Here is a 19,953-nt window from a genome sequence, read left to right as displayed (position 1 = left end):
GAGGAACCCGACTAAAACCCGGGAATAGGGTCCGGAGCGCATGCGCAACCAAGCCGTGGCGTTGGAGAGTTCGCCGCGCGCGCGGCGGCCGCTAGGTGGCGCATGCGCCCTGGAGGGTGCGGGCCGGCCTCCGGGAAGAAGGCGGCGGCGGCGGCGGCGGCGGCGGCGGCGTCGTGGGGGCCGGGCCGGTGTTTACACAGCGGCGGGAGGGCGCGGACGCGGAACCCGGCGCGGCGGCGGCGGCACGATGGTCATGGCGCATTTCGTTGAGAATTTTTGGGTAAGAGAAGGATGTTGGACACTGTATGGGTTTCGGAATCCGAGGGTTCTGCTCCTGACCTCGGCCTGCGTGTGCTTCGGGCGGCGGCGGCGGCGGCGGCTCCGCGGGCAGGGCCAGCGTCCTCGGACCGCCGCCTATAGCGTCCCGCCTGGATGAAGCCTGTCGGGCCACGGGTGGCTGGCCTCCCAGACTCGCAGGCTTGCAGCCCTTGCGGGGGGCGGGGACTGTCAGCGCGGTGCCTCAGCCCGTAGTGGGGACGCCGAGGGGCCGCCCGCCGCCCGCCGCCCGCCGCCCGCGCTGGGACAAAGCGCCTGATGGGGCGGGAGACGGGACCCGGCCCCGCCGGAGACTCCCGGCGCCGGGCGCGCTCCTCAGCTGGGACGCGGACGACGGGCCCGCGGCGCGGCCGCCCCCAGCTGCGCGCTGCCGGCGAGTGCCGGCCGGGTCGGGGCGGAGGGGGCTCTCCTCCTTCCCGCCAGGCAGGCCCCGCCGCCGTTTCCCCACGAATTCCCGTGCGGGCTTGGGCCGGATCAGCATTTCCTCTCGGCCTCGCAGCTCGGCTCGTTGATCTGCTTCCAGGACTTGCCTCTGGGCCTGTTCACAAAGCGTATAAAAGTTGAATTTAACGTAACAGGACTCCTTCGGCTTAAATGCACCGAGCCTTTCCCTTGTCTCCTGTGCTCATTCCCCTTCCTCATTCTTTCCACGCGTCTCCTAACTCAGTATTAGTATTAGGTGATTCTTTGAGAATGAGTTCCCGGTCTCCCTGTGGAGTGTTTTTCTGCAGTTATTCTTTGTTGTAATGGGAAGTAGAGTTCAGCCGTGTAGAGGAAAGTAACGAGTTTACTCAGGTGTCTCGGTTGAATCCCATTTGTGGCTTGGCAGTTTCAAGTACTAAAATTCCTATTAGTTAAGGTTTAGAAATATTTAAAGGAGTACCCTTTCAGTGAATAAGGAGTGTGCATTCAATTCTTAATTCTAAGTGTTTCAAGCATAAATTTGCTTAGTAATCAAATCGGTTCATTGTTATTTGTCTTGAATGTTCCTTGTTTTACACAAATACTACACATTAGTTTTTTCTTTAACAGCTTTTTGGAGGTCAAGTCACCTACCATACAATACACCCCCATTTAAGTGCAATTCAAGGGTTTTTCATATATTCTTAGAGTTGTGCGATTCTCACTATGTTTTTAGAATAGTTTTTGTCACCTCAGGAAGAATCCTGGTATCCATTAGCGGTCACTACGCATTTCCTTCCTACCTTCGTCTTAGGCAACTAGTCTGTAGATTTCTGCCTATATAGATTTGTCTTTTCTGGATACAATCATATAAATGCGATTGTATATGTAGTCCTTTGTGACTGGCTTCTTTCACTTAGCATGTTTCCAACGTTTATCCAGGATGTAGCATGCGTCAGTATATCATTCCATTTTATGGCCAAATAGTGTTGTTCCATTGTGGATGTGTGTAGACATAGTCTTCACTTCTTTTGAGAATGGAATTGCTGGATCATATGGTAACTCTTTGTTGAACATTTTGAGGAACAGCCAAACGTTTTCCAAAGTGTTCTAACCATTTTACAATCCCACTAGCAATGTCTGAGGGTTCCAGTTTTTCCATATACTGGACAACACTTGTTATCCGTCTTTTTTTATTGTAGTGGATGGGTGTAAAGTAGTATCTCATTTTGGTTTTGATTTGCAGACACATGATTTTGTAAATATTTTCTCCCATTCTGTGGGTTATCTTTTTCACTTTCTTGATGGTGTTCTTTGAAGCACAGAAGTTTTTAATTTTGATGAAGTCTTGAAGTCAAATTTATCTAATTTTTTGTTATGTCTTATGCTTTTGTTGTCATGTCTAAGAAGTGTTTCCTAACCCAAGATTACAAAGGTTTACTTCTATGTTATTTCTATGGGTTTTGTATGTAGTTTTAGTTCTTACACTTACTTAACCTGTGGTCCATTTGAGGTTAACTTTTCTGTATGTTGCCAAGAAGAGGTACAACTTCATTCTTTTGCATGTGGATAGCTTGTAGTTCCAGGATTATTTGTTGAAAAGGCTGTTCTTCATTGGATAGTCTTGGCATGCTTGTGGAAAATCAGGTGATGATAGATGTTTGAGTTTATTTCTGGATTTTCATTTGATCCCATTGTCTCTCTTTAAGCTAGTACCACACTGTTTTGATTACTATATTTTTGTAATAAGTTTGGAATGGAAATGTGAGTGCTCCAAATTTTCTTCTTTTTCAAGATTATTTTGGCTATTCTGGGTCCCTTGATTTTCCATATGAATATTAGGTTTAGCCTATCGATTTTAGACTTCAGGTTTTAGAGTGGCAAGTTATAAAACTTTTATAAGAATCATTTAAAATTTGACATTCTTATAATGTTTTGCATTTTTCTGGATGCGTGAAGGTGTTTTTGAAGTTTGCTAACTTAATTCCAAATTGCACATTAATGTGTTAAAGTTATCTTTCGTTTTTTGTTTACTGAGTTTTGAATATAGCCTTTTTTGGTGTTTTTGGCTATTATGAGTAATACTCCTATAAACATTTTTGTACAGGTTTTTTTGTCCCTTGTTTGTCTCTTTTAGAAGAGGAATGGGAATAAATTTAGATACCTGAAATCTAGAGAAAATCCCAAGTGTAATTTATGCTAAGTTTTTGCTTTCACTTCCAGTATTGAGTACAGATAGTTAAAATAGGCTGCAATTTATTTTACTTACGAACCTGATTGGGACTGAAAAGTCTATATTGAACCTTAAAAAGCTTCAAGGGAGGGCTGAATGAACTGGGAAACTGTAGGAATTAAATAACTCCTCAGAATTTGATAGCTATCTAAGACAACTTAAAAATTTATGTATTTCAGGATCATTTATAAAATAATTTCTTAAAATAGGGAATTTACAATATTATTTTTACTTTTCTCCTGTAATGTTTAAAGTGACAGTGTCAAAACAAAATAAAACTTGTCAAAGTGAGGTAATGGGAACTTTTCAAGTTTTAGGTTTCTAACCAAACAAGCTATTAATTGTTTTTTTCCCTACATATAAAAAGACAAATCTTTTTGTTGTGGCATTTTGTTAGAGGAAAGTTTGAATCATTCAAACTCTCTACAGGCTCTTTTGAAAGCAGCACATCCTGCTTTTTTTCTTTATAGTTTTTCTTAACTAAAACTATATGTTACGTTACAAATTCCTTTACTTAATTCTATACTTTGAAGAGAAAGACATATCCAAAACTTCTTACATAGCAGGTGTTTTGTTGCTGATAAGTCAGTTTTTGCTATGAAGAATACTGCCATTGATAATCAAGTTGAAAATGTTTTTCTTTTCAATTGAAATTGGATGGCAAAAACAATTTTGATAGCAGAAATCCACACCATTACCTTAAATATATAGAATTGTTAGCCCTTTGAAAAATTACATAACTTTAAAAAGAAATCAACCGATAATACAGTGAGCCAGTGTCTCCATATACTGCTGCTTTCTCAGAGTCAAGTACTAGTTTATAATACTCTTGAAATTATTTGACAATATTACACTGTAGTGATTAAAATAGCTTTATATTTTTATGTAAACTCAGATTATTTAATTCAGGTGTTGAATGTGTACCTTAAAAATTTTTTTTCATAGTGATAATTATTTAAGGGGAAAAACCAAGCACAACATACCTGATTTAAATACCTTAAAAACCTCATTTTACATAATAATCCCAGTCTATATAAGATATAAAGCATTCTCTGAAAGACACCAAGTATCCTGTAGTATACATCACATTATAATGTATAATGTGAAGTATAATGTGATAATTTTATTTAGGTGACTTTTTCCAAAGATCTCCATTCAGTACGTCAAGAATAAATGAACAACTATTATTTTAGGTATTTTTGTCCTGAAATTTTTCCTTATTTTATTTCTTTTACTATTTATCCAGTACAGAAGTCTCATTCCATTTATCTGTTTATTTCACCGGTATTGTCATGCTTTGCTTTTAAATAAATTCAGAGCACTTGGTTATACAGTTCTTCCTTGATATGCTTGGGGGTTGGTTCCATTTGAGGATACCAAAATCTGCATGATACCCAAGTCCCTTATATAAAATGATTAGTACTGTATATCCAGAATTTGATCTACCATTACATGGATAAACTCGGAGGATTAAAATATTTTTAAAAATCTGGAATTGCTATTAATAGGACTTTGGAATGCAAAACATTATGATGTTTTTCCTTGGTTATTCATTCTAAATTTAGTATCCTACAAAGAGACTAGTAACCATAGACACACACACATGCACATATTCTTTGCAGTTAATAATCCATATGAAAATTTAAAAAATATATCTTTAGAAAATTAGTTGAGGTGACCATAGAAACCCAGAATATAGACTTACTTTTTACTAATTCTTGAAATTTCCGAGTATTATAGTTTGGGGTACTTGCTTAGGATATGACCCCATTAGATATTCTTAAGTTTTTAAGTGTTTATATATTTACATGTATACATTAATTAACAGATTTGCAAAATTTACAGCGTTCAGTATTCAAAAGTTGCAAAAGGAAATATAGTATAAAATCTTCCTCCTTTTATCCACCCATCAGGATCTTCCAAAAGGCAATCACTGTTACCAATTTCTTATGTAGTTTTCCAGGGATAACCTATGTATATATAAGCATATAGCATACACTAAGATAACATGTTATTGTGTAACTGTTGGCCAGTTAACTATGCCCAAACTATTTCCAACTGCAACAAGCTATGGAAGAGCAAACTGCAGATTCATCTAACTTGGTTCAAGTAGACAACAGATAGATGTTATAAAATTATATTTTAATTTTTTTGGTGGGGGAAGGTGATTAGGTTTATCTGTTTATTTATTTATTTATTTTTAATGGCAGTACTGGGGATTGAACCCAGGACCTCATGCGTGATAAGTGTGCGCTCTACCACTTGAGCTATACCTTCCGCCCTAGTATATAGTGTTTTAGATGGAACCAGATTTTACTGGGAGACTCTTAGAATTTGAGGGGACGTGGAGGGGTGGTATATTTTTACTTTTGCCTTAATCATTGAAATTGAGAAAGTGATACTGATTTAGTCTGCCTAAGTTCAAGTGCAGGGGAAGGATTTTAGAACATTGATATGAAACAATAAAAATTTGCTATGTGGGTTCTTTTCCAGCCCCAGACTAAATCCTAAATGCTCCAGTCCTTTCAGAACTACTTAAATTATTTATGCACCCTTCGATAGCTCAGCTGGTAGAGCAGGGAATTACAGAGGTAATTATTTAGGCAAAGGCATAGGAGAACAGTATGCTTTGTGTCAACCAGCATTTTTGGTTAGCATAAGTCCTTTGGAAGTAGTTTTATTTTGTTTTGTTTTTTGGAGGTAGTTTGTTGAGTCATCACATAACTCCTGAGATTAACCATGCTGATTTAATAATTCTGGAACAGTTAACAGAAGCACCCTAAGAAACTTATAGAAATATGGTGATGTGGAGACTTATACAGGGGAAGGGAATAAAGGCTTGCCTTTGAAAAAATTGGTGTGAAAAAATTAAAGACTACTTGAGTTGAAAGAATTTTAGTAGGTATCTAGTCCACAGAGGTAAGCAAAAAGTGATCAGATGTGAGGAGAAATAAAAACAGCACAACAGTAATGGAAACCTATAATTACAGTTGACCTCTGAACAGTGTGGGGTTTCGGGGTGCTAACCCCTGCACAGTTGAAAATCAGGATATGACTTGTAGTTTTTATAGTTGGCCCTCCCCATCTGTGGTTCCTCTGTAATGGCAACACTGCATCCACGGATTCAACTAACCTGTGGTCATGTAAGTGCTGTAGTATTTACTATTGAAAAAAGCCACGTGTAAGTGGACTTGTGCAGTTCAAACCTGTGTTGTACACGGGGTGAACTGTATATCTGTTGGTAAAGAGGCTAAGGAATGTTGCTGGAATGGCCAGAGGCAGAGAGCATTAAATTGGGAAGTGATTAGTGAACTGTGTGATGAAGCTGAGGCACACAATTCCATCAGTTCCATTAGGCACATGCTCCTTGATGAAAATGCAGGAGTATAAGTTTTGCAATATATGACAAGCATCTTTGCTTGACTTCAGGAAAAAGATAGGAAGGTACAGGGTAAGTAAAGCAAATTGGTGGTTGGGGCCTTAATTAAGAAGTGTTAGTTTTTGGTTGAAACAACAGCCCATGAAGGTGTTTTTCCTTTTTAATTATAACCATTATTATGTGCTGGTTGAAACATATAAGAAAATAAAAATTATCTATAGCCTTTCTCACTGTCCTCTAAGATTTTCTTTAGAAATATAAAATTCAAAACAGGTTTTCTATGTAGTTCAGTATTTTGGTATTTTCAAATGATACTAATATCAAGCATTTTTCTCATGTGGTTAAGTATTCTTTGAAAATATTTTCAGTGACTGTATAGGTTTCCATGGAATGGCTAAGATGTAATTCTTTTTAACATTCTCCTTTTGGATATTTAGGTTAGTTCCAATTTTTGTTTTTGCTTTTTCCATTTACGAATTATGAGGACTGGTGATTTAAGTATGTGAACACAGTGCCAGATTAAGAAAGTAGCTTTGTGTCTTTCCAAGCAGATTGAAAAGTTTTTGAGAAAGCTGAAATTGTTGGGGTTTGTTTTTGAAAATAATGGAAACAACATACATTTACAGAATATTACAGAAAGTTTGAAAAGTATAACAGTGACAAAAAAAATAGCTCAAAACTGCTTCTGCTGTGTTTGTTGATCTTTTTAGATGGCTTGAAGGACTTAACTAACTGGAGGAACTGAGTTATAATTTAAAAGATTAAGGAGAAGTATTTGAGGGGTGAGAACGTAATTTTTGTAAAGTAGTAAGATTTTTTTCCTTCAGTCAGTCAACAGATGTGTTTGAGTAACTTGAACCGGCACCAAGTGGTTCTGACTGCTGAGTGTGCTCATTATACATTTTAATCAGTGTTTTCTGCTTTAGCAGTATCTTGCCAAGAGCTCTGCAGAATAGTTTTAGTGATCTTGTGTGAGAAGTTTAATATGAGTTTAATATATAAACAGAACATTTATTAGAAGAGATTATAACTTGTGGTTGAATGTCCTGTTTACATATAGAAAAAGTGTGCATTTATTTTACTCTTTTCTTCACAGTTTTCAAGGCAAAAATGGCACTGGAGGGCTACTGTTGCATATTCAATTCATATAAAAAGTATCTAGAAGAGTCTTCACTAGAGGGGCTATTCTTCAGAGCAAAAAAAAAAATGTTCAGAACTAGTTAAATGTTTCGTGTTTACAGAGAAGGCAGGATAAAATGAGACTATATCAAGCACATGTTAATGCTATATTTTGCAATGACTTGTTTGAGGTTGTCTAATAAATGTCAGAAAGAATAGAGTTAAAGGAGAATGTAGAGAGGTAAGAAGTGATGATATTTATTTATTTATTTTTGAGGTAATTTTGAGTTGAGTGGCATGTTAGGCATATTATTGCTGTTCACATGACAGTATCTCCTAACCCTTCTCTTCCCTTTCCAAAATTTCTTTTTTTTTTTTTACTTAAAAAGGAAACTATGTGAAGTCAACTTTTAAATTAGTAGCCCGATTATATAGTATACTCTTAATCTTTGCCTATTTTCCAGCTCTTTGACTTGTCAAAAGTGAAGAATTTCCAGTTTTTATATTTTAGTGTTTAATTTACTGTTGCTCTTAAAAGGTTCTTTGAAGGAGAAGTTTCAAAGCATTAATTAAAATATATGGGATTTATAGCTTTGTGCTTTTCCACTATTCCTTTTTGTGGCTCTTAAAAACCCAGACATATTAACAATTCCATTTTTGTTGAAATTTCATACCATTATTAGTAGAGGCGTGCATTTTTTTCTTCAAGTGGAAATATACTAGATTGTATTTTGTAGCTATTGGAAATTTTTTTAAGTATGAACTTAAGTTATAGGATCAGCCAGAAAAAGCGTTGCCAAAATAGATTTGATGACTTATTTAAAACTTTTAACTTGAAATTTCAAGGATATCTCACTTGTAGACTCTGTATTACACCAGAAAAAAACCCAACATTTTCAGTGACTTGGTAACCTTACTTACAACTTAGTTACTTTTCAGCTAAATTTCAGTTTAATTAATAATTTAGATGTAAAACAATATGCATGACATGATCTCATTTTCATATTAAAAATAACATGTATGCAAAAAGGAATCTGAACTGATAAATGTATACATCAAGCTGTTAACTGCAGTCATCTTATTTCAATTGCAGTGGTTAGAGGAAACTATAGGTACTGAGAAGTTTGTCTTTTCTTAAAGGACCTGTATGATTCTGGACTTTCAATATTCAAAAGTTGATAAAACTTTTTTTCCCTCTTCATATTAGGAATTACTATAAACAGATTTTTATGCCTTTGTATATTGGATTACAGCAAGGTTTTATTTGCCTCAGGTCACAATCAGAAGACTTTGTATGAAGATGCTACCTCTTTGCATTGAGATGGATGGAGAAAAGAACCTCAGTGTAAACTTTCATTGTAATTGTCCTCTTTGGACCAGTAATGGTGTTAGCACCTGTTTCTGTCAGTTAATACTGAAAATGTCTCTGCTAGAATTTATTAAAAATGATCAAAATATTATTCACTTAACTTTTTTGACAACTTTATTGAAATATATTTTGTGTACCTTATAGTTCATGATTTAAACTCTGCAGGTCAGTGGTTTTTGCTAATGTTCACAGATATGTGCGATTATCATCCTAGTCAACTTTAAAACATTTTCATTATCTCAAAAAGAAACCTTGTACCTTTTATCACCCCTTGTCTCATCCCCACCCCACCTCAAGCAACCCATAATCTATCTGTTTTTATAGATATCCCTATTCTGAACTTAAATATGAGTGGAGTCATATAGTATGTGGTCTTTCATGACTGGCTTCTTTTTCTTAGTGTAATGTTTTCAAGGTTCATCAATATAGTAGCATATATTAATACTTCATTCCTTTTATGGCTGAATAATATTCCAGTGCATGGGTATATCACATTGTTTATCTGTTGGTTAGCTAATGGGCATTTGTGTTGTTTCTACCTTTTTGTTATGAGTAATGCTGCTATAAATATTAGTGTACAAAATTTTTTATGGACATATGTATTATCTTAAGTGTTGATTAAACGAATGAATAAGCCAGCAGAAAATAAGCTCATCACAGATGAGTAGATACCTACTCTTAAAAATCTAGCTATTTGAGTTTGGGTTTCTTTTTGTGTTCTAAAATTGTGATGGTGGCACAGCTCTGTAAATATCCTAACTTTTTTTTGCATTGCACACTTTAAATATGCAAATTGTATGGTGTGAATTGTATCTCAATAAAATTGTTAAAAAAAAGAATAAAAATTTGAGCAGAAGGAAAGAAACTAGCCATTGATAATCAAAATTTTTTTTAATCTACAGTTGGTTGTATACTTGGGAGAAAGTTGCATTTTAAAGCTGCTTGTCATGATAGCTTTTAACTCTAATAACTAACAAAAACTAATACTTAAAAATCTACTGCAGTTTTTTTTTACTGCAGTTAAAAAACACTATATTTATTTCATTGTAAGATATATTGTCATTTGTTTAACCATTAGTGTTAATGGATGTTTTTGAGTTGTTTCTGCCTTTTTCACAATTATAAACAGTACTGTAGTGAATACTGTTCCACAGTTATCTGGGTATATGTGTTTTTGTGGTGTTGATTTCTAAAAGTGGAATTGCTGGATCAAAGGGCATGGATATTTACAGTTTTAGTAAAATACTGAAGACCAGGAAACATCTTTAGTTGTAATCCTATTTTATAATAAAAGTCTGTTGTCGAGTTACTTGTACATTTGTGTATTTGTAGTTAGCCAAGAAAAACCAAGTTCTACCTGCTTGAGTTATCAGAATATGTCAAGAAAAAAATTTTTGTATTGAAAATGATAGGAACATATTCACTTCAGTGTCTAGGGTGATAAAATGGATATGCAATTCAGAAATATTTCCTGTTATTTTACTTTTCTTCGAATTAGGACCATCTACTAAAAACATTGATGGCTACTAAAAAATTAATAGAAACTGCATGAGGGTACTTTTAGTTAAAAAAGAAAACTGGGTAATCTCATATGGTGACAATTATAATCAGTTGTGATCGTCGGTTTCAAGAGTGATCTTTCTCCATTTCCTGAGAATTCCCAGTGTTTTGTTCAGGTGAAGACACTGAGCTCCAGTATTGTCTTCTACTGTATTTTTTACATATATATAAATATATGCATATGTAATACACTGTCTTATCAAAAGCTACAAAGTAACTTTTTGACAAGGTGACAATAAAACCTGGATTCTTGGTTTGACTTTGAAGGTTTTTTTTTTTAAGATACATGTATATTTATTTGTGTGTGTATGTGTATGTGTTTGTGTGTGTGTGTGTGTGGAAAGAGAGAGAGTGCCATGTGAAGTATTAAAATTTTTGCTTAGTTTGTGCCAAAGAAAAAGTTACTGATCAATAAATATTTGTGTTAATAGGTTTGTGAAATTGTTTAAGAACATAGTGTCTACAGTCAGACTCATTACATTTTTAGAACTCAGTGAATGAATATCCAGTAGGAAGAAATGACAAATGGATTTGTAATCATGCAGGGTGTTTATGTTTAGTCGTTACTGCTTCTTGAAGCAGACTTTTTCTGTATCACATCCTTATTAGGATGAGTTTTCCTTTTCTTTCCAAGTGAAGGCCTGAGAGATAGGTAGCTAGTACTATTTCCTAAGGAATATTATATTACTGTCACTGTAGTAATATTATTATATTGAATGGTAAGCAAATTAATAAACCTTATTCCTTCTGTTGGGTCTTTTACATAATGTACTGCTTGCATATTTGAATTTCCCAAATAAAGAACTTAGTTCTAGGACTTCTTAATAACAACTCAGATTTCTGAATACAATATAACCTTTTCTTGATTGCTTAATGTTTACAGTACTATAACAGTAAATCAAAATGCTCAGGACCTTACTGCTCTGGTTACTAGATGATCTCTAAGTTTTCTTGTCTTCTTTAGGAAAAAAAAAAGATTTTTTCCCTTTCTCTTGTAAGGCTTGTAGTTACTATTTCTTCTAATAGTCTGTGTGCCTGTTTGAATGGCCCTTTACTACCAGCTCATTTCTAATTTGAATATGCATAATGAATATGCATAACACATACTGGAAACCTGAATAACCTGACTTGTTAAGAGTTATGTGCAAATGAGAACTAGTAGGTGTCAGGGGAGAAGTTTGGGGCTTGAGAGCTCCATACTTTGGAATTTATGGTCCTAGATTGCAGGTTTGTTTTTTTCAAGGTTCATGACTATGTTATGGGAGTTGGTGGGTAGTTTAATCATGCATAGTTTCTGTATTATATTCAAGTATTTGAATGAATTCCTTGGAGGATTCAGGCCCTTGATTATTTTATCTGTAATTTTATTTACTAATCTGCATGATGATGTTAATTTTGCTTATGATAGGCTATTGGTAATGGTTACTTCAAGAATATTATTTTGGCTAAAATAAATGTGCGTGAAAAAACCAGAGAAAGTAAAGAACTAAAGTTAGATCATAATTTTTTTCTTTATCTTTAACGTGAACAATTGTAGAAGCTCAATGATGTGTTTGGATTTATAAGAGACTATAGTTTTATATTCTTGATTTATGAAATGGATGTTGAAAATGCTAAGCATGTTATTTATGTTATCTCATTACAAATCTGATGTTTTAATTTGTTGTATGTGTAACAATCTAAGTACTTTCTGTATTAGCTGACACGTTTATTAAGTATCACTTCAGCATAACCGGAAGTTCCTATAATATGTTTCCTGTTTTTGGCAAACTGTGGAAAAATTAAGTTTCAGATTGCATAATGCTTACGGCATTTCTTTCTATTTCCAATGAATATATTCAGTTCTTCATTATTTTCACTGAAAAGAAAGAAAAACTGCTAACTGTAAAGAGAGTTGCTGAGCTTAGTTTATGGTCTTTCATTTCACCTATAAAATTGATATTTCTTTCTTTCTTTCTTTTTTTTAACAGAGGTGCTGGGAATTGAACCCAGGACCTTATGTATCCTAAGCATGCACTCTACTACTGAGCTATTCTCAACCCACTAAAATGGATATTTCTAATGTTTTCTTTGCTACGACTTGCTAACTTAGCTTTTATTGGATTAAATTGAAAGATTTTCTAGGATTGTGTAGTAGTCTGGTTTGTTAATTACTCATTAGTTGAGGACTAGCCAATAGATCATTACTGTTCTTCTGTTAAAACTTTATCTCCTTTTTCACATCTCAAGTTAAGTTTACTGAAAGACTTATATTACTGATTATAAAGTATTTTGTGGTATTCAGTGATTATGTGATTAGTAACATGCTTTTATTTTAAAGTACAGACTCAGAGTTAAATAATCAAGAATCTCTCAATGCAGGTTGAAGGAATTAACATGGAATTTGGTCATGCATTTTAAAAGATCCATGTTTATCTTCTCTAAACTATGCTCTGCTTATTTCTTAAAATTTCAGATGATTTCTTTAATAATCTACTTATGAGTGATTCTAGAGTGTATACATGTGTGTGCTGTGTGCATATGTGTATAATAAATTGTAAACTTTTTTAAAGCATATAGTATTCCTTTAATACAGTTTAAACAATGAGCAACAATGGTTAAATTGAGGGAAAACAGCTTACTTGAACATTAGAATTGCATGTCAGTTATTCCTAAATTATTTTGATCTCTTTTTGTTAAAGTAAGAATCTGTTTAAATTTTAGGGGGAAAAAAATACTGGCTTTGATGTCCTTTACCATAATATGAAATATGGACAGATATCGACAAAAGAACTAGCAGATTTTGTAAGAGAAAGGTATGTATTTTTTAATGTCATTTAACAATTCATTGTTAAGATACATTTCAGAATATAAATAACTGAGAAAATTTTAGTTGGATATGGATAAAAATAATCAAGTACACTTTAAAAAAGTGTACTGTAGTTATGTTTTAAATTAGTGGTGTCTGTCATTTACACACTGAGGGCTGAATAGTGGCTTTCAGGGGCATTTGATAAACTCCTGGCTTTCAATTTAACATTTGAACATATTATCTATATATTTTTCTTTTAATGTGTTAGCAAGGTGATATAATAGAAAAACTGAGGAATTTTTTAGGATAAAATATTATCTTCTTTTAAACAAGTATATTTTTAAGCAATCATACTAAAATAATTTGAAAAGACTAAGTTTTCTGAACTTGTAGTTCAATTATATATTATTATAACTTTTATTTTTAAAAAGTCCGAAGTATATGTTTTTAAATTCTGCTAATTTATAAAACAATTTTTTTAAGACTCTTAGAATATAATAGTCAATTAAAAACTGTCAAAAATCAGTACAATTTGATTTGATTAAAGCAATTTTGTGGCTGGCCCCACTTGGTAATTTTTATGTGAACATATTTAAAATCTTTACCTTGATAATAGGAATACTTTGCCTTTATATACAATCAATACTCCATTCATTCTTTAAGCAGTATATATTCCATGTCTGCTGTGTGCCAGGCACTTGTCTGGATTCTGGGAATATGATGGTAAAGATCTAGCGTCTGCCTTCATGGAGTTTTTTAACTGGTAGAAATTGGGGAACAAACTATTCTGTGTTAGATTAGTCCTCTTCTGGCTTCCACCTTCCCACTGGAGTTAAAAGGGATCCATAAGCTCTATTGCTGTGGTTAAAGCTATCCCTCACAGCCTTCCACATCATCACTGGAAAGAGTAAATGAGAGGCTCTGGAACTCTGTATCTCCTAGCACGTCCCCTGGTCTCCTTCTCCCTGAATATTTATATCACTACTATAATTATCTATCTTGAGACCAACAGGGCAATTGTCATTATGCCTTTTAACCCTATTTATGTCAGTTACTATAAGAAGTCCAGGACTTCTGGGTCATCCCTTCTTTGCCCAGTATCTAATCCCTTTATGATTCTGTGGGTAGTGAGACACCTCCTTCCACTCCCCCTTCTTTATTTTTCTTCATAGCACTTAACAATCATCTGATATAAGTGATATTTTGCTTTTTTATTTGTTTATCTGTCTCCTCACTAGGATATAAACTCCACAAGGGCAGGGATTTTTTTTTTTTTTTGTCTTTGCTTGTTGTTCTTTCTCCTGCACTTGAGATAGTGCTTGGCCCTTAGTAGGCTCTCAGTAAAGACGTTTTGATAGAACGAATTTCTAACTTCACTGTCCTGATCCAAGCTACCATAATTGTTGCCTGGACTGCAGCAATAGTTCCTAACTGACCTTTACGTACATTCTCTGTACTGTAATTGGAGTGTTTTTTCCCCCCAAATGACAGATTAGTTTGCTACTCTTCCTTGTTTAAACCATTTTAAAGACTTCCCCTTGCTCTTAAGATAGGCCTGCTTGATCTGACCTCAAATTGCCTCAGGCTTTAGCTCACATCAGATTCCTCCTTATTCTGACTCCTTTTTCCTCTCCTTAGAGATTGGCTATTTTATTGACAGGCTTTTTTTCAGTCCAGATTCTGTACATGCTTATTCCTATTTTTATCTAGTTAATGCCTACTTATTATTTAGAGGTTAGCAATGTGGTCACTTCTCCAGGGATTCCTTTCTTAATCTCTCTGACCAGGTCACACTCATCTGTTATAATGTCTCTCAACATCATATATCTCTTTGTAGTATTTATAAAATGTTGTAATTATTCATTTTTGCTATTTGTTTCTATGTTCCCCTATAAGGGGAACAATATACAGTGTTCTGTTGTATCGCAGTGCCTAGCACAGAGCCTGGCATAAGTGGATACTCATATTTCTTAAAGAGTGAAGAAGAAAGAAAAGATAAGATAGACACATAAACATATACTATGCACTAAGGACTTTTCATAAATTATCTCTTTTTTTTAACATTTTTTATTGATTCATAATCATTTTACAGTGTTGTGTCAAATTCCAGTGTTCAGCACAATTTTTCAGTCATTCATGGACATATACACACTCATTGTCACATTTTTTTCTCTGTGATTTATCATAACATTTTGTGTATATTTCCCTGTGCTATACAGTGTAATCTTGTTTATTCTACAATTTTGAAACCCCAGTCTATCCCTTCCCACCCTCTACCCCGCCCCCCACCCCGGTAACCACAAGTCTGTATTCTCTGTCCATGAGTCTATTTCTGCCCTGTATTTATGCTTTGTTTTTGTTTGTTTGTTTTTGTTTTTTAGATTCCACATATGAGCGATCTCATATGGTATTTTTTTTTCTCTTTCTGGCTTACTTCACTTAGAATGACATTCTCTAGGAGCATCCATGTTGCTGCAAATGGCATTATGTTGTCGGTTTTTATGGCTGAGTAGTATTCCATTGTATAAATATACCACATCTTCTTTATCCAGTCACCTGTTGATGGACATTTAGGTTGTTTCCATGTTTTGGCTATTGTAAATAGTGCTGCTATGAACATTGGGGTGCAGGTGTCGTCCTGAAGTAGATTTCCTTCTGGGTACAAGCCCAGGAGTGGGATTCCTGGGTCATAAATTATCTCATTTAATTGTCAAAAGTCTAACTTTCATTTTATAGATAAGAAAATTAGGGCCCAGAAAGGTTAAATAACTTCATAAGTTAGTCATTCAGATTTTCTTTCTCTTATCCCCTCATCTTCTCACTACTTCTATGTTCCTTTCCTTTCTCCTTTGCTCCTTTCTTTCCTCTCTTCCTCCCTTGCTTCCTTCCTTCCTCCTTTCCTTCCAAAAGCTTTTTTGAGTATAATTGGGACACAGCATACTTCATGTATTTAAAGTATACAATTTGATACATTTTGACGTACGCGTACACTTGTGAAACCATCACCACAATCAAGAAAGTGAACATACTTATTAAGTCCTTTGTAATTTCTAATGTCCCTCCCCTCGTCATTAGCAGCCACTCATTTGCTTTTGACACTTAAGTTAGTTCACATTTTCTAGAATTCTATATAAATGAAATTATATAGTTGTCTGGTGCTTTCACTAAATATAATGTTTTTGAGATTTATCCATGTTGTTGCATATGTCAGTAATTGATTCCTTTTTGCTATTGAACAGTATTCCATTTATGGATATACTGTAATTTGTTTATTCATCTGTCAGTGGAAGTTAGTTGTACCTATTTTTTGAACTTGTATTAAGTATATCAGTTTAATCACATGGTAGGTATTTTTGTCTGACTCCTGTAACTCAGCACTGTTGAGAGATCCTTTTGTATTAAGTTTAGTATAATTTATTTACAGTGCTGTTTAATACTACATTATTTAAATATATCAAATGTGTTTACTACTGTTGGACATTCGGGATGCTTCCAGCTTTTGCTATTACAAGTAATATTGCCTTGAGTATTCTTGCATATGTGTCTCAGTACACACATACACATATTTATATTAGGTATTTACCCTGGAGTAGAATTGCCAGGTCTTAGAGTGTGTGTATGTTCAACTCTAGTAGCTAATGCCAAAGAATTTTCCAAGGTGATTATACCAGTTTACACAAGCAGTAACCTTGTTGGAGAGTTCCAGTTGCTCCATGTCCTCACAACACATGGTTTTTGTCAGTCCTTTAATTTGAGCAAGTCTGATAAGTGGTTGTGTCTCATTCTAGCTTTAATTTGCATTCTCTGATGCATAATGAAATTGAACATCCTTTTATATGTTTACTGACCATTTGCATCTTCTCTTTTATGAAGTACCTGTTCATCTTTTGCATTTTTTTCCTTCCTTTTAAAAAATAAATTGAAGGAATTCTTTATATATTCTAGGTAAAAACAGTTTGTCAGTTATGTGTTACAAATTTATATAAATGCCCTTGACTTTTATACATTCACTTACTGTCCAGCAGCGTGGCAGTTCTTGTTTATTCTGTTAGTTTATCTGTAGATTCTTTTACGTTTTCTGTGTTTATAATCATCTTATGCAAAGGACAGTTTTATCTCTCCCTTTTCAATCCTTATACCTTTTATTTCTTTTTCTTGACTTACTGCATTGGCTTGTACCTCCAGTGTAATGCTGAATAGAAATGACGATGGCAGGCATCCTTGTCTTGTTTCCAGTCTCACATTTCATTCTCAAATATATTATTCTAGTTTTTATCCCCAACTATTTATCAGATTATGGAAATTCTTTTTTACATACTATTTTGGTAAGACTTTTGTTTTCCCTTTTTAAAAAATCATAAATGGATATTGAATTTGGTCAGATACTTTTCCTGCATCTATTGAGATGCTGTGTTTTTCTTTTTTTTTTTTCCCACTTGTTAATCTGAATTACGTTGAATTTCAAATGTTAAGCTAACTTCCCATTCCTGGTATAAACCAAACTTGGTGGAGATGTATTTTCATTTTCACATATTAGTAGATCAGTTAGCTGCTATTTTAGTTAGTATTTTTGCATCTATATTTATGAATGAGATTGGCCTGAAAATTTCCTTTCTCTAAATATTCTTAGGTTTGATATCAAGGTTTGCTTGACTTATAAAATGAGCTTGGGATTATACTCTATTTTTGCATTCTCTGGAAAATTTTGTGGGAGATTATAGTTTCTTACGTGTTTTATAAATTTGCTGGTAAAGCCATCTGGGCTTGAAATTGTCTTTGTAGGAAGGTTTTAAATCACATATTTAATTTCTTTAATAGTTGGAGGACTACTCAGAAAATTTTGGCCATCAGTATGTCTTCTTTGGAGAAATGTCTGTTAGATCTTCTGCCCATTTTTGGATTGGATTGTTTGTTTTTTTGATACTGAACTGTATGATCTGTTTGTATATTTTGGAAATTAATCCCTTGTCAGTCGAATCATTTGCAAATATTTTCTCCCATTCTGTAAGATGTCCTTTCATTTTGTTTATGATTTCCTTTGCTGTGCAAAAGCTCGTAAGTTAGATTAGGTCCCATTTAAAAAAATTTTTTTGCTTTTATTTCTTTTGCCTTGGGAGACTGACCTAAGAAAAGAAAATGTTGCTGCAATTTGTGTCAGAAAACATTTGCCTGTTTTCTTTTCTAGGAGTTATATGGTGTCATGTCTTATATTTAATTCTTTAAGATTTGGCCCTTTTTAAAATCACGTTTGTTTTCTTATTGTTGAGTTTTAAGAGTTCTTTGTGTATATGGGATAAAAGTTGTTTTTCTCACGTGTCTTTTGCAAATAGTTTCTCTCAGTTTGTGGCTTGTCCTTGTATTTTCTTGACATCATCTTTCACAGAGCAGTTTTTAATTTCAGTGAAGTCAGGCTTATCAATGATTTCTTTCATAGATCATGTTTATAGTGTTGTATCTAAAAAGACATCCGTACCTAAAGTCATCTAAATTTTCTCCTATATTATTTTCTAGGAGTTTTATACTTTTGTGTTTTACTAGATTAAAAAAATTCTTTGAAGATCATTCCATTATCTACTGTTGAGATGTTACCTGTCAGTCTAATTATTGTTCCTTTGAAGGCAACATTTGGTGGTAGGAAGGGTTTAGCTGCTTTTAAGATTTTGTTTTTGACTTTTAGCAGTTTTACTATGATGTGACTAGGTGTAGGTATCTTTTTATTTATCCTTGTAGGATTTGGGGGGCTACTTGGACCTGTGGTTTGATTGATATCTTTTGTCAGTTTTGGAAAACTGTCCATTGTTATCTCTGCAAATATTTTTTCTGACCCATTCTTATTTTCTTTACTCATTGGTTAGGTTTTTTTTCTTTATCCTTTGTCTTTTATTTCTCTTCTCTGTTTTCTGTTCTTTTGTTTCTCTGAGCTTCTTTCCAGAATAGAGTCTTCTTACCTCTCTGTAATTTACTACTTTTCACTGCAGTGTATTGAATCTGTAAACATCATCCATTGAGATACTAATTTTGGTTATTTTATTTTTCAGGTATAGTATTTGTATTTTTTTCAAATTTGCTGTTCTTTCCCCCACCTTTAAAAAATGATTTCTAGTTCTCTAGTGAAATTCCTGATTTAATACACTGTCTCCTTGAACGTAATACATAAACTCATAAAGTCTAAGCTTTTATAATCTCAGCATTTGAAACATTGTTAATTTGTTTCTGCTTTGTTTATCTTGTCTTGTTTCCTTATGTGCCTGGTGGTTTTTTTTTTTTTTTTTTTGTAAAAGTTTTTTGGTTTTTTTTTTAACATTTTTTATTGATTTATAATCATTTTACAATGTTGTGTCAAATTCCACCGTTCAGCACAATTTTTCAGTCAGTCATGGACATATACACACTCATTGTCACATTTTTTTCTCTGTGATTTATCATAACATTTTGTGTATATTTCCCTGTGCTATACAGTGTAATCTTGTTTATCTATTCTACAATTTTGAAATCCCAGTCTATCCCTTCCCACCCTCTACCCCCCTGGTAACCACAATGTGCCTGGTGGTTTTATGAATGGATATAAGACATCCATATGGGATCTAGTATCATGGTTTGAAGAGATATAATTTGCAGTCCCTTTGAGAGCTTGCCTACTTATGGTTCATCTTTAACTCCTTATATCCTTACTCTTCAAGTCTTAATTTAAAGGGCTTAAACTTTTACACCCTTTGACTAGTCTGAAACTGGTTTTGTTTCCTTACCTTGTGAGGCTCTGCTTC

At 34.4% G+C, this 19,953-nt stretch overlaps 1 protein-coding gene and 1 non-coding gene across 4 annotated transcripts in view; one reads left to right on the top strand and one right to left on the bottom strand.

The window, feature by feature from the left end:
* The first annotated feature begins 113 nt into the window (after positions 1-113).
* FCHO2 (FCH and mu domain containing endocytic adaptor 2) overlaps positions 114-19,953 on the top strand; it is a 109,540-nt gene continuing 89,700 nt past the window's right edge. For all 3 annotated transcript variants that reach the window (XM_072958535.1, XM_072958534.1, XM_072958533.1), the window contains exons 1-2: positions 114-280; positions 13,102-13,193. In XM_072958535.1, the coding sequence (XP_072814636.1) occupies positions 248-280; positions 13,102-13,193 (125 nt within the window). In that variant the 5' untranslated portion in view covers positions 114-247. The remainder of the gene's footprint in view (positions 281-13,101; positions 13,194-19,953) is intronic.
* Positions 5,176-5,252, bottom strand: TRNAD-AUC (transfer RNA aspartic acid (anticodon AUC)). Its single transcript has one exon. It is a non-coding gene; the product is annotated as a tRNA-Asp (tRNA).

Source organism: Vicugna pacos, chromosome 3 (assembly GCF_048564905.1).
Source record: "Vicugna pacos chromosome 3, VicPac4, whole genome shotgun sequence".
NCBI lineage: Eukaryota > Metazoa > Chordata > Mammalia > Artiodactyla > Camelidae > Vicugna > Vicugna pacos.
The sequence above is the reverse complement of the archived record's forward strand: the minus strand, read 5'-3'. Positions and strand labels throughout refer to the sequence as shown.